The sequence below is a fragment of the Hibiscus syriacus genome, unplaced genomic scaffold (genome assembly GCF_006381635.1).
Source record: "Hibiscus syriacus cultivar Baekdansim isolate YM2019G1 unplaced genomic scaffold, ASM638163v2 tig00003969_pilon, whole genome shotgun sequence".
Classification (NCBI taxonomy): Eukaryota; Viridiplantae; Streptophyta; class Magnoliopsida; order Malvales; family Malvaceae; genus Hibiscus; species Hibiscus syriacus.
The window spans coordinates 132,222-147,783 of NW_024061988.1; the positions used below are offsets into that span (position 1 = coordinate 132,222).

The 15,562-nt window shown below is 33.8% G+C and overlaps 1 protein-coding gene across 1 annotated transcript; it reads right to left on the bottom strand.

Annotated features, from left to right (window-relative positions):
- Positions 1-1,231: 1,231 nt before the first annotated feature.
- Positions 1,232-3,109, bottom strand: LOC120184820 (RING-H2 finger protein ATL13-like). The gene has a single exon (XM_039189205.1). It carries the CDS (start codon positions 2,942-2,944, stop codon positions 1,583-1,585), a length of 1,362 nt encoding a protein of 453 aa, XP_039045136.1. The 5' UTR covers positions 2,945-3,109; the 3' UTR covers positions 1,232-1,582.
- Between the last annotated feature and the right edge of the window lie 12,453 nt (positions 3,110-15,562).

The window sequence follows — 15,562 nt, forward strand, 5'->3', positions numbered from 1 at the left end:
CATTTTTTATCTAAAAACCAAATCAAACTGAACTAAACACACCCCCACCAGAGCAAATTTAGGACGTGGGAACAATCGACGAAATAATAATGCACCAACATTTAAATGCAGAAAAAGAAGGGCGAAAATAGGGTAAGAAAAGATGTGTAATTTTAAAATATTAGAGGTTAAATTTTTATAATTAATATTAAATTGAAAAAAAATATAAAATTTGAGAATTAAATTTATTATTGTATTAATTTTATTAATTGACATATCATCTCCTATCAGATATTTGAGGTAATTAGCAAAAAGATATTTTATAATTGAAAGATTATTTGCTTATCTTATTCTTGAAAAATTAAATGTAAATCTCAAATTTGAAATCGAAGAGCAATAGAGTGTACAAAAAATACAGTGGTAAATGGTGTTAGGTGTAAGAAATAAAGCTAGAAAATGGCCTCCCAACAGCTCCCGTGACCTCATTAATGCCTTCAACTTTACCACATTTGTTTTCTTCTTTAAACACCATGTTAAATGCATCAGTGTGTAGAGATGACTCACCAGCCTTTTCCCAATTTCCTGTCACTAAGCTTTCAAGTTCAATAAGTAGAAATGAGTTGCGTCTCAATTTGAATTTCCCCATTTCTCACTTACCATCGTTTATTGTGCTCTTATAGCCCCCTTTTTCTTGTAACATTCCATCCATGTTCATGTATTTTTACTTCAACTGCAGCAACAAGGAACCGGTTGGATTTTGTTCTTCCTATATCACCTAATAACAAAACTATAAAAGCATAACGAATTCATCACTCAAAAGAAAAGCCTTTATTTTAGTAAATCACATTGTTATTTGATATATTGATTAATTAATCTAGATCGAGTATTGTAGAGACTTGTTATGGGGACGAGTTTTCTAATTCAATATGCTCCATTTACAACGCCATTCAAATCCCCGACTTTACTTATTGATCTATTGATAGACTAATCTAAGAATATTGCGGAGACTTATTATTAGGCGTCCTTCTAATTTAGTATAATCCTAATGTCAAGATTCAAACTACTAACTTTACTTAAAGGATCTAGTGTCTTAACCACGTGAACATATTATTAATAAAGCATTTGGGTCTTTAATATTAGATTACAGGTCGCATTCGGTATTAAAGGAAGGTTAAAGAAAGAGATTCTAGGTCCATGCCATTGTTTTGGTTAGCCTAAGATCTGAAGCTACTCAACTACCCCTTGATTGCATTTGAAAAAAGAAGGAAAAAAGATCTAATAACGAAACCAGAAATGTAAGCTTATTTTGCTATGTTTTCTGCTCTGTAAGAAGTTGAACAACAAAAATAAATGATAACAATTTGGACATGCCAAATAACAAAAGATTTTTTTTCAATGTACCAAGTTTTCCCCTCTTCTTCCTGGTGTTTTCCAGCTACAAGATGATCAATGTAGGAGAGAAAAAAAACTAGACCTTTGGTGTAAAGCAAGGATTAAATAACAGTTTGGATTTTACAACCTCCATACTTGCAGTGATTGCAATAGCATCTGTTAATGTTGCAATAGTGATAAACGTAACTGAAAACGCGATCAAAACCGCAGTTTAAGTCCCTGGTGTAAAGGATGAGTGAACAACCTTGTTTTGTCTCCCAGCTAGGCAAAGCAAAGTCCTCCTTGAAAAAGATGGTGTTTTAGCTTGTGAATCTAAGCTATAACAGCTCTGGTTTTCCTCGTCGGCACCGAATTCACTGACGCTATTTCCGCACCGGCCGGAATCTATCTCGGAAATAGTATCCTTCCCACCACCGGCAACACTTTTCACCTTCAAACTATCGTCATCATCGGAGACGGCGGCATTCTGATGCACCGGAAAACGGAATGAAAAAGCCCTCCTCGATGAACCATGAGTAAGGTTCTGCTTGTCCTTCCCCCGAAGCCAAATCTTCGATATCGAGAAGCTTTCCTTCTTCTTGATGGCCTTACCATTGTTCTCACCTTCAAAGTTTCTCGTGAGCACAAATCTCGTCGATTCACAGTCGCATTCGGAAATCGCCGGCCGGTGACCGGGTGTCAATGGCAAACAAGTCTTCTTCTTGCTCGATGGTTTCTTCATCGGAGTTCTTATGGGGACTCGCAATAAAGAGCTCTCATCCATTACGTAATCATAGGATCCCATTGAGAAACATCTTCTTTCATCAACGTTGCCATTACTACTACCTTCACCACCATCAATGTTCCTGTACTTCCCTAGCCTAACAGGCACCACTTTTTCCCCAGAATCCATTTCTACTGTTTGGTTATTGACTTCACTATTTCCCACGATTTCACATGATTTACGCTGGGAAAAAGACGACCCAAGTTCAGTCTCGAGATGGGAATTTGATCTCACAATCTCTCTCGAGCTCTCACTCCCAGATTCAAGCACAATAACAATTGGGGAACATGTAGGGGAGAAATCTGGGATTAATGTAGCTCTACACAAAGGGCATGTTGAATGGGACAAGAGCCAAGTATCAATACACTCCATGTGGAACGCATGGCTGCATTTTGGGAGCAATCTGATCTTGTCTTCATGCTCGAATTCACATAAACAAACAGCACAATCGAATGGATTCTTCACACCAATGATGGCTTTGTAGTGAAACAAAGGGAGAGTATCTATGAAAGATTGGTCAAGGCCTGCATCATGGAGATGGAACAGTTGCTGCAACTGCCCTTGAAGAGCAGTCACACTGTCTGTGTCTTCTGGATCTCTACTGGGAGGTCTCATGAGAAATCTAACCAGAAGATGAAGCAAACCAGAAACGAAGAAGATGATGGCTAGGATGATGATGATGAGCAGTATACTGGGACTGACCTTGTTGTTCAAATTGAAGCTATAGGACTGCATATTTTGTGGCGGTGGCAGTAATGGGATTGGCGATTGGGGGAGGTCATACGGCTGCTCCGACGGAGAAAGCAACATTCTTTGCTTCGTTTCTGGATACAAACTCAATTTAGAATTGGATCAAATGAAAGCAAAGATCCCATCTGGAACTCAACTAAAAGTGAAGAAGCTTGGTATCAATGGAGTTTTACTGCATCACAAGAGATTCAAAGAGAGAGAGAGAGAGAAGAGTTGAAAATGATATTAAAGGGTGTCACTGCCAGAAGGTGAATTTCGAAGAGGAGCAGCCAATAATAAATCTACCCAACGCAACAGTGCAGAGAAAATAAATGAGATTATATCCAATTACAACACTCTTCTTCAGGGTTGACCTGAAGCATCCAAGTCCCAAATTTTACTGGCGTAATGAAAAATTAACCCCCAAAGTTTACTCAAATGATTACTTTGGTCTTATTCTTTTTAAGAACATTTTAATCTCCAAAGTTCTAATTTTTTGTTAAAATAGCCAACATTGAATGAAAATTGTTAATTGACTAATGACCAACACATATTCATATGTATTTAATCGGTGACGTGGTACATATCACAATATTACTTTAGGTGATGTGGCACGTATTACATCACCAATTAAACACATAAGAAAATATCATGTTAGTAACATGTGTGAATTGTTAGTCAACTAACATTTTCATCCAATAAAAAATATTTCGACCAAAATATCAAATGTTGTGAGATTAAAATGTTCCAAAAAATTAAAATTAAAATTATTATTTGTACAAAAGTTTGATACTAATTTTATCTTTATATATTTTTAATTCCGTAAAAGATAAGTGCATGCTGAAGGGGGGAACTAAATCCCTAAATAGAAAAGAACAAAACAATTACCTATTTCTTGTATTCGGTGGGTTAGGAAATTGGATTATCTTTTAGCACTGTTACGGTAGCATTGTTTGTTTCTTTCTGGTCCCAATCTTGGACAGGTCCTTCTATTCTACTGACATTTTGGTACCTGATTTATATATTAATTAATGGGGAAGGGTCTCTCTTTTGGGGTAAAGACAAAAATCAAAAGACGAAGGCAAGTGAGCTTTCCCAAGCCTACCATAGAGGGTATTTGAAAAGGGTCAAATTATGGATTGGTACCCATAAATCTGATAACTTTTTCCCTTCCCTTTGAACCAATTGTTATGGGTTCTTTTGGTACTTGATGTCCAAAAAGTGAAACACAGACAGCCATCTTAGGAGGAAGGATGAATCATCTTGTGCGTTTGTAAAAGGAAACATGTTGGAGAAAAAGGAATAGAAATCAACCATGGGATATTAACAGCTAAAGGTTAAATTATCTTTCCTTATCCACGTTTCTACTTTAGTTGCTCCCTCGTATGCAGGTGTATATTGGGCAACCACTCAGTCCCAAGTATATTTGTAATTATTTCCTTGAGAACAATTGTAATTTTAATATTTAATTATATATGTAGACATTTATTTTCGTTCATATTTATTTTATTTTCTTTTTTTTTATACATATATATATATCTATACATATATATTATATAGTTCGCAAAATGGATTTTGAAAAATACATATATAATATAAGATTTTTTAAAAAACATTTTGAAAATGTATATAATATATAGTTTTAAAAAAATACCTTTGAAAACTATATAATATATAATTTTTAAAACATTTTTAGAAAGCATATATAATATATAATTTTTAAAACCATTTTGAAAGCTTATATAAAATATAGTTTTAAGATCATTTTTGTTGAGTTAATCGATTGACGGAATCGGCTAAGAGGGGGTGAATTGAGAATTAAAATTTTGGTGGAAGCTTTTCCAGAAAATTGAAAATAATTGCACAGCGATTTAGAGTGGCTCGACTTTCTTAACCAAAGTCTACATCCACTACCTTAGCTATCCACACTAAGGATTTTCCAACAAATTCACTAATTTGTTCTTTCTTTTGAGGACAAAGAGTAACCTTACAACTCCCTCAAGAATTATACCCCAATTCTTGAGCACTCTCTTTTTCAAAGAGAAATACACAAATTTACAAACTTACAAGGAAAACCTCACAAGGCAATATGTTTGCACAATTATAGAGCAAGATAAGAACACTCAAAGATAATTACAATTGAGCACAAATTGTGTTCTTGAAAGCAAAATAAATATTGAAAGGAATTTTGGCTTGAATTGCACAAACTTGATGTTTGGTGCTTTCTCTCTTGTTTCTCAATGATTTCTTATTTCTTGTTATTGATCAATGGCTTCAGAACTTGTTTAAATACTCCTTCAAATGATTCTGAACGTTGGGGATGCTTAGTGAAGTCAATAGAGCCGTTTAAGTGTGAAATCAATTAATAAATTCAGTTGGGAGCGTCAGTGCATCGATGCATACCCATGGTGCATCGGTGCATCAGTGTAAAATTCAAATATTTTAACCGTTGGACCCTTAGTGCATCGGTGCACTAAGAGTGCATCAAGTGCATTCGATGTTTCAAAATAGCCAGAGTGCATCGATGCATGGCTGGTGCATCAATGCATCAAATGCATTCGATGTTTTCATAAAATCCTCAGTGCATCGGTGCATGGTATGTGCATCGATGCATGAAATGCATTCGATGTTCAATTTAATTCATGGTGCATCGATGTATCACTCTGAAAAATTGATTTTAGGCTTGATTTTGGTTCAAAATACTTTGTGAAAATTGTTTCAAAAATATATTAAGTATAAAACACAATTTTACACATTTAGTAAGGTTTTGAAATTGATCTTAAAAGACTTGGAGTAATAATTTGATATTCGATTAATTGAATCGAATATACTTAGAAAATCATTTGTAAAATCTTAAAATTCATTTAAACTAATTTGTTATATCGAAACATCAAAATGTTTTCAACAATCTCCCCCTTTTTGATATAACAAAACATTTGTGTTATTTTAAGATTTTCTAAAATTTTGAATTGAAAAATTACTTCCCCTTACTACAACACTTCTCCCCTTTAACACTTTTACACTTCTCCCCCCTTTTTGTTAAATCAAAATGATTTTAAAACGTTTTTAAACAAGGTTTTGAAAAGCATAGCCAATTGATTATAAGTAAATATAACTTAAGCTGCTAAGATCACAATCAAAAGAGATATTAGCCATTAGTTCCATAATCAATATTTATAATCAAATATGAAATGGTATAATTGGTCATATATGTCTAACGATGCAAAAATAAGAAAATTCAACCAAACCAAATATATATATATAAAATTCAAAATCCAATTATCCAAACCAGAACAAATTCAAACATTTAACAAACCAAAACAAATAATCCAGAAACATCAAAACAATCCAAGATTGAAATACTAAGAAAGCATGGAGAAAAAAAGGTCTAATCCTTCGGAGGATCGGGAGGAGGAGGATAATGAGCTCGAACTTCAAGAGTGAGCGCGTCCATACGTTCACGTATCTCCCGCTGAAACTCAGTAATCTGAGACTCCATGGAGGCAAACCTCATATCAAACGACTACAAGAAGGATCGAAAATATGGTGGCATTTGATCTTCTTGTCGTGTTGGTTCCGGTGCAGACTCATCGTCTGGAACGTGATCGTCGATATCTTGCATAAGTTGATGAAACTTAGGATCATCGTCAGCAGCTGGTGCCGTAGGAGGAGGAGGAGCACGAGAAGAGCTAGGAGCATCTTGTGTAGAGCTAGGAGCAGCTCGTGAAGAGCCAGCTCCCGGGGTTTGCTTACCGGGTCGAAATACCCAAAGACCAGTTTCCTCGTCTTGCTTCCAATCCGCTTTCTTCAAGGAAGTAAGATTGATTTGATTTTGGAGTGGGATAGGATTGTCGAGAGAGACGTCTAGACCAAGTTTGATAAAGAGGTTACTAAGAAGACATCCATAAATCAATGTTTCAACATGTTTTGAAGAAACAATGTTTATGATGTCCACTAGTTGACTGAATATAATGTGGGGCAGATTTATTTTGATTTTATTTTTAATACAATACATCCACCATAAATCCCTAGCACGAAGTGTGGAGTACCTACCACTGGATGGTCTAAACCACCAAGAGATCATCAAATGGAGAAAACGATCGTGATGAGATCGTAGAGTACTAACACTGGAGTTTGGAACATAAGGATATTCCACATTTTCACTCTCATTATATATACCACTATCATCTAACCCAAATCGGAAAGCTATAGTCTCGGGGTCAATATTAATATATTGGCCTAAAAGATAAGATCTAATGGTTATAGTTCCACATTGAGTTTCATTTTGAATACACACCGCATTGGAATAGAAAATGCGGACCAATTGTTGATAGATGATAGGTTTAAGCTGAAACAATTTATCAAACTTCCAAGCTTTAAGAATTGGAAGGTATTCGAAGTCAATATCAACCATGGCTTGAAGCGAAAGAATATGCTCTTCACGGATTCTATAAGTTTGGAAAGAATTTCTGTACCTAGAGTACAATTCATCTCTACGACGCTCAGGCATGTTAAAGCATGATTCTAATAGGCTATTAGGAGGTTGAGGAACGAGATTAGGAGGTTGGTTTAAACGAGAATGACTCGAGGAAGTTTTAGGGCGTTTGGGATTAGACATAGTTTAGGAATCAGAATAAGAAATATAACCTGCAAATTGAAACACATGTATGCAATTTAATCAATCCCAAAACTCAATTGAGTCCGCAATAATTCAAGGTTCTCTAAACCAAATTCTAATGGGCATAGTTTTTGAAAAACTATTTAGAAAACAACGTTTGAAAATTATAATATGTATAGTTTTTCATGAAGACAACATAATTAAATCAAAAACATCAAATTTAAAAACTAAATTCAGATTTTCAATTTTTTTTTAATTTCGAAAATTCAAAAATTTATTGAAAATTTATGAGTTTTTGATGAAATTGGTTGTAAAATTTAATTTATAATCATCAAACAATCAATGTCCGATATAATGTTCATCCTAGAACTAACCTAAACTAGTCCTAAGATCAAAAATCAATGAAATAGATGTTTTTGAAATATTACCTTGAAAATTTCGGATTGATGAGAATGAGATGTTGTTTTGCACGAATTGATAATAGAAGCAGGATAAGGAATTGAAAATCTTGAAGATTCCGATCAAAAACCAAGGATTTGGAGAAATTTTGATAGTGAAGAGAGAAAGAAGAGCGGCCCAAGAGAGAGTTTTAAGAGAGTTTTGAGAAAATGAGGAAGAAATAGGGTTTTTATCCAAAAACCCGATGGATGCATCGATGCATGGTCTTGTGCATCGATGCACATTCAAGGCGTGCATCGGTGCACCTTCATGGTGTATTGATGCACATTCAAGGATGCATCGATGCACTGTTAGGTATATCGATGCATTGTTAGGTATATCGATGCATTAAGCACAAAAATGTCAAAAATCTGTTTTAAACACTCAAAAATGCTAAATTCATTAGCTCTAGTGGTATTGGCAACTCATATAATGAAAATTAATCATGTTCAAACAATCAAATTAATTCTTAAATTTCATTTGAACGTAAAATTAATTTTCACTAAGCAACATAAACTCCCCCTAACTAATAGCAATGAATGCAATAAAAAATTACCATTATAAGCATATATATTTTTTATTTATTCTTAAAAGTGCTAAAATTATTTTAAACACTAAGTGAAGATAGGTCAGTTAAACCTAATTCTCTCCTAAGTGTCCAAAAATGTTCCTTGTCTAAAGGCTTAGTAAAGATATCTGCTAATTGATGCAAAGTATCAACAAATTCTAGAACTACATCTTCCTTAGCGACATGGTCTCTAATGAAGTGATGTCTAATTTCAAAATGCTTAGTTCTAGAGTGTTGGATGGGATTTTTAGTGAAACAAATATTACTAGTATTGTCACACTTGATAGGAATGGTACCTACTTCAATTCCATAGTTGAAAAGTTGTTGTTTCATCCATAAAACTTGTGCACAACAACTACCAGCTGAAATGTATTCCGCTTCAATGGTAGATAATGCTAATCAATTTTGTTTCTTTGAAAACCAAGAAATCAACATATTTCCAAGGAATTGGCAAGTACCAGAGGTGCTTTTCCTATCTAATTTGCATCCTCCATAATCCGCATCAGAAAAGGCATGCAAGCTAAAGCTAGAGTCTCTAGGATACCAAAGACCTAAACTAGGAGTGTCCTTAAGGTATCTAATGATTCTCTTAACAGCTAGAAAATGTGATTCCTTATGGCATGATTGAAATCTAGCACATAATCAAACACTAAACATAATGTTCGGTCTGCTTGTAGTTAGATAAAGTAAAGATCCAATCATTGACCTATATAATTTAACATCCACACATTTACCTCCTTCATCTATGTCAAGCTTTGTCGATGAGCTCATTGGAGTGTTATGTGGCTTCCCAATTTCCAGTCCAAACTTCTTCAGTATTTCTTTAATGTACTTAGCTTGATTGATGAAGATGCCATCTTTTCTTTGCTTGATTTGGAGTCCCAAGAAAAATTAGAGCTCCCCCATCATGCTCATCTCAAATTCACTTTGCATTAGCTTAGAAAATTCTTGGCAAAAAATATCATTAGTAGAACCAAATATTATATCATAAATTTGAACTACTAATAAATCTTTACCTTTATGCTTTAAAAACAATGTAGTGTCAACCTTCCATTTGGAAAAACCTTTCTCAATTAAAAAGTTTGACAATCTTTCATACCAAGTTCTAGGAGTTTGTTTTAAACTATAAAGTGCTTTTGTTAACTTAAGAACATGATTTGGAAATTTTAAATCTTCAAAACCAGGAGGTTGTTTCACATACACTTCTTCCTTTATAAAACCATTTAAAAATGCACTTTTAATATCTATTTGATATAATTTAAATTCATGAAAACATGCAAATGCTAATAATATTCTAATTGCTTCCATCCTAGCTACGGGAGCGTATGTTTCATCATAGTCTATGCCTTCTTCTTGAGTATAGCCTTGAGCAACAAGTCTAGCCTTTTTTCTCACTATATTACCACTCTCATCAAGAATATTCCTAAATACCCATTTAATGCCTACAGTAGATTTATTACTAGGCCTTTCAACTAATGTCCATAATTTTCTTCTCTCAAATTAATTTAACTCTTCTTGCATAGTCATAATCCAATGTTCATCTTTTAATGCCTTTTTAATATTCTTAGGCTCTATGCATGAGATAAATGCAACATAATTACAAATATTTCTAGAGAAGATTGAGTTGTTACCCCTTTGGATGGATCACCTATAATCTCACCATCCTTGACATAGTTGTACTCTATTGGGTAAGATATTTCCCTTTCTTCAATGGTTGGATTCTCAATAGGATCTTGAGTTTCCTCATATTTCGTTTCTTCCTTTGATGATGGTCAACGTCATGTTCAATGTTATTTATATTTATAATACCTACATGATCATTCAAACAAGAATCCTTCCTCGGAAGGGGATTATCATCGAAAACAACATGTATATACTCTTCTACAACTAAAGTTATTTTATTAAATACTCGATAAGCTTTAGAATTTAAAGAATAACCCAGAAAAATTCCTTCATCACTTTTATCATCAAATTTGCCAAGATTGTCTTTACCGTTGTTTAAAACAAAACATTTACATCCAAAAGGATAAAAATAGCTAATGTTAGGCTTTTTATTTTTGAAAATTTCATATGGAGTTTTCTTTAAGATTGGCCTAATCATTACTCGATTTACAACATAACAAGCGGTATTTGTGGCTTCCGCCTAAAAATATTTTGGCAAATTGTTTTCACAAAGCATGGTTCTAGCCATTTCTTCAAAAGTTCGATTTTTCCTCTCAACAACTCCATTTTATTGAGGGGTTATAGGTGCTGAAAAATTATGGCTAATACCATTAGAATTACAAAAATTAGTAAATCCAAGATTTTCAAATTCAGTTTCATGATCACTCCTAACTCTAGTTATAGAGTAACCTTTTTCATTTTGGATTACTTTTAAAAACGTGATGAATTTTTCTAATGCTTCATCTTTAGTACTTACGAATAGAAACCAAGTATATCTAGAATAGTCATCTACCAAGACAAATGTATATTGTTTTCCACCCAAGCTAGTGGTCCTAGTTGGCCCAAAAAGATCTATATGGATTAATTGTAATACTCTACTAGTTGATACATCATTAATGGATTTAAAAGAAATTCGCTTTTGTTTTCCTTTAGCACAAGCATCACAGATTTTATCATTACCAAATTTAAGCTTAGGCAACCCTCTAACTAAATTTCCTTGAATTAACTGTTGCAAAACACTCATACTAACATGTCCTAGTCTCCTATGCCATAACCAACTATCATGTTCATCCTTAGAAACTAGGCATAAATTAGTCATATTAATGGAATCTAAATGCATCATATAAATGTTTCCTATTCTATGACCAACAAACATAATCAAAGTAGATGCAATGTAAATCAATTTTGCAAACACTTAATTCAAAAATAAGACAATGTATCTTTTGTCAAATTCACCTATTCGAATTATGCTTTAATCCATTCACATACAAAACGTTATGCAATGTTGATTATTGAGATTAAGAGCACATGCATAAAGTTTTTGAAAATGTTATGCATTAAAACTTTATAATATTTAAATAAAAATCTATGCATAAACATTAAGAAAAATTTAAGGTCACAATTTTGTAAAACCAAAGTTCTTGAAAAATCGATATCAATTGTTAAAGAGATGTCAATTATATTTTAAAACAATTTTGACCAAAAATTAATATGATGAATTAGAGTTTATAAAAACATTGCCAAAAATTACTATGTTCATCATACAATATTGTTCAACATACATGAGATAAAACATAATTATTCAACATTTAAAACCTCATGCATGCATAAACTAAATGAGCAACCAAATAGAATAATTACATTAAGTTTAGAGGTTACCCGTTTCTTTTTCATGTGTGGCAAGAGCATCTTGAATATCATCATCTTCACTATCATTGCTCCTGTCGTAACCGTCTTTCGGTTGGGCCCCGGAATTGGGCTTCTACTTAGAAAAATGTGGATTGGAGTCACCACCGATCATTTATTTAAAAATAAATGGGTTGATCGGATACCCTATTTCTTACATGATCTGCGTCTTACCAGAAATATGTCAGACTCGGGAGTCAGTTACGGTCAAGGAAGGATTAGCACCCTTGAACCGCCCTTTCGGTACTACGTAATTTCCAGTTGAAATATTTAAGAAAAATAACATGTTAAATTAAAAGGTAAAGTTTCGATCCTAATTACTTACCCTTGATTGATTTGAAAATATCTTTTAAAAAGAATCGAGAAATGTGTTAGATAAACAAGGTAAAGAAAACAAATAAGATACAAGGGAAAAATAAAATAAATAAAATAAATAAGTAAGATAAGGAAAAATAATATAAATATATAAAGTTATAAGATATATTACATAAATAAAGAAATAATCAAAAAATAATTAAGAATATATATATTTAATAATAGGTATATAAATAAACTATTAAAAGTATAAAAAATATATACGACTAGATAAAGATAATTACAATATATATATAGTAATATTAGACTTATAAGTAAAATATTAAAGAAATATATATATATAATAATAATAAAATATAGTAAAAAAATAAATAAAAATAATTTAATATATATATATATACATATAATAATAATAACATGAATAATAAAAATAAATGAATAAAATATCCATATAATAAATAAAGGGACTAATATAGATTTTTTAAAAAGTTCTTCCCCTCCTTTAACCGAAAATCAAACCGGTTTTTAAAAATAAGCCTCGGGGTAGATCTAGGTTCGAAATTTCGAAACCCCACCCATTTTGGTCATCGACGCAACCCACGTTTTGGGTTATTCAAACCAAATCTCAAGAAAAATAACGTGCACATGCAAAAGAAAGAAAAAAGAAAATGCTACCTTTTATTTCTTTTTCGAATCCTTTACAATAGTTTTGCCTTTGTATCTTCCCGTGCTTTCCTCTATGTTTTGTGTGTAAATCGTGTGTTACAATGGTGAGTTACAATGGCTATTTATAGTGCTTGTGGATCCTATCTTTAGGAATTTAAATCTTAGTAGAACTCTATCCTATTTTTAGGAGTTTGAATCCTAGCAAAATTTTATCCTATTTTTAGGAGTTTGAATCCTAGTAGGACGAAAATGTGTGTTGACAGCTGCCCCTCTTTGCCCATAGTCATGTAACGGGGATAGGGCAAAGATTAAAAGACACACTTTTCGTTCAGTGGAGTTGAAAATTAACTCTGATGTTTCAATAACTCCCTGTCGAATTGAGTTACGGATGACTCCTCCATCGTGAAGTCGAGTTCATCTTGAAATGATATGAAATTGAAGCCGTAGTTCGAAATTTGAATCAGCACGTGGCTTCCCGTTGCCCTTTGGTCTTCTTCTCGGTTTAAAGACCTTGGATCAGAATCGAACTCAGAAATCTTCATTGACAGATAGCTTTTTCTTGACTTAAGCTATGTTGTTTGAAAATGGTTGCTTATCACTAAGGCACGGCTAACCCAGGTCATCTTCTCGACTTGAAAACCTCGACTGCAACCGGAAAGTAGTACGATTGATGTGTCATCGAGCTGAATGGAGTTGAACTCGACAATTTTGATGGCAGATAATCCTTCTTTGAGTTGGATATCCTTCGTCGTGAAGTTGAAATCCAAGTAAGTAGCATTGTTCTGAGTCCAATATCCTCCGCCGTGAAGTTGAAATTGGCTCTGGAACCGGGAAATTGTTTGTTGGCAACCAGCCGTCCCTTCGTTGTGAAATTGAACTTGTGTTGTCTCGAGTCCAATATCCTTCGCTGTGAAGTTGAAATTGACTCTGAATAAAATTTTGTTGACAAGCAGTGGTCCATTCGTCGTGGAGTTGAACTTGCGTTGTCTGGAGTCCAATATCCTTCGTTGTGAAGTTGTAATTGGCTCTGAGATTGGGAAGTTGTTGTTGACAAGCAGCGGTCCCTTCGTCGTGAAGTTGAACTTGCGTTGTCTTGAGTCCAATATCCTTCGTTGTGAAGTTGAAATTGGCTCTGAGATTGGGAAGTTGTTGTTGACAAGCAGCGGTCCCTTCGTCGTGAAGTTTAACTTGCGTTGTCTGAAGTCCAATATCCTTCGTTGTGAAGTTGAAATTGGCTCTAAATTTGAGAAGTTGTTGTTGACAAGCAGCGGTCCCTTCGTCGTGAAGTTGAACTTGCGTTGTCTGGAGTCCAATATCCTTCGTTGTGAAGTTAAAATTGGCTCTGAAATTGAGAAGTTGTTTGTTGACAACCAGTCGTCCCTTCGTTGTGAAGTTGAACTTGTGTTGTCTCGAGTGTCACGATATCCTCCGTCGTGGAGTTGAAATCGCGGATGTTTGGCTAAAAGCTAGACATCCTTCGTCGTGAAGTTGAAATCTATTCTCGAGCAAATTGTGTCGTTTCAAGAGAAACTGTCTCAAGGGAGACAAAATTTGTTTGAAGGAAAACATATTCATAGATTTCGTTAAATTGTTTTCAAAGTTTATGTTTGGAGAGAAACTGTCTCAAGGGAGACAAAATTCGTTTCAAGGGAAACTATCTCAAGCGAGATAAAATTCATTTCAAGGGAAATGTTTTCAATGTTTATGTTTCAAGAGAAACTGTCTCAAGGGAGAAAAAATTTTCTGTTTCGAGGGAAACTATCTCAAGAGAGAGAAAAAAATCATTTCAAGGGAAATGTTTTCAATGTTTATGTTTCAAGAGAAACTGTCTCAAGGGAGACAAAATTTTCTGTATCGAGGGAAACTATCTCAGGAGAGAAAAAATTAATTTCAAGGGAAATGTTTTCAAGAGAAACTGTCTCAAGGGAGACGAAATTTTCTATTTCGAGGGAAACTATCTCAAGCAAAAAAAAAAGCCTTGAGTGAAATGAAATGCCTTATTTCGACTGAAAACAGTCTCAAGCGAGACAAATCTTGTTTTAAGAAAAACAATCTTGAGTGAAATAAATCTTCTTTCGAGAAAAACAGTCTCAAGTGAGACAAAGTATGTTTTAAGAAAAACAAATTTGAGTGAGATAATCATCTGCATTAAATGAGACTGTCTTAAGTTAGACAAAGTTTATATTGGAAATGTTGAATCTGGAGATGAATGTCGATCTTTCAATCTGTCGAGTTGGCTTTTAATCTCATCTTCTCTTGAAAGATCTGTAAAATGTATATGGATGTAACTATCCTGATGATGTATGCTTGATGTATTCCTAAATGAAATTTATTTGCTATTGAATTTACCCTCAAGGGAGGAAAAATCAATGTTTTTATTGCTCATGATGATGAATTCAAAGATGCAAATTTCATGCGTCATGTATGTACGTGTTGATGTATATGTTGAGATGTGAGGGGAATGGATGCGTGTGCAGTCTTCATTCTGACTTAATTTGTCTTCATTTCCACCAGGGTGTACTCTTGCAGACCTCAAGACAATTTTTCCTTCCCTTATCAAATTTTGCCCCAAAGATGGTTTCCTTTGCCTCTGTTTCGATCTTGAGCTTCGGAGCGATATTTGTTGAATTCCAAGATATGCTTCTAGAGAACTTATCTTGTTTGAAAATGCTTTTCTTCTTTTGAATTTTCAAAATTTTGAAAATATCAAAAAGAACTTTTGAAAAAGTTATCTCTTTCTAGGTTT

Excerpts from the sequence above, each read along its gene's own strand:
- LOC120184820 (XM_039189205.1), bottom strand. The coding sequence starts at position 2,944 with ATGTTGCTTTCTCCGTCGGAGCAGCCGTATGACCTCCCCCAATCGCCA.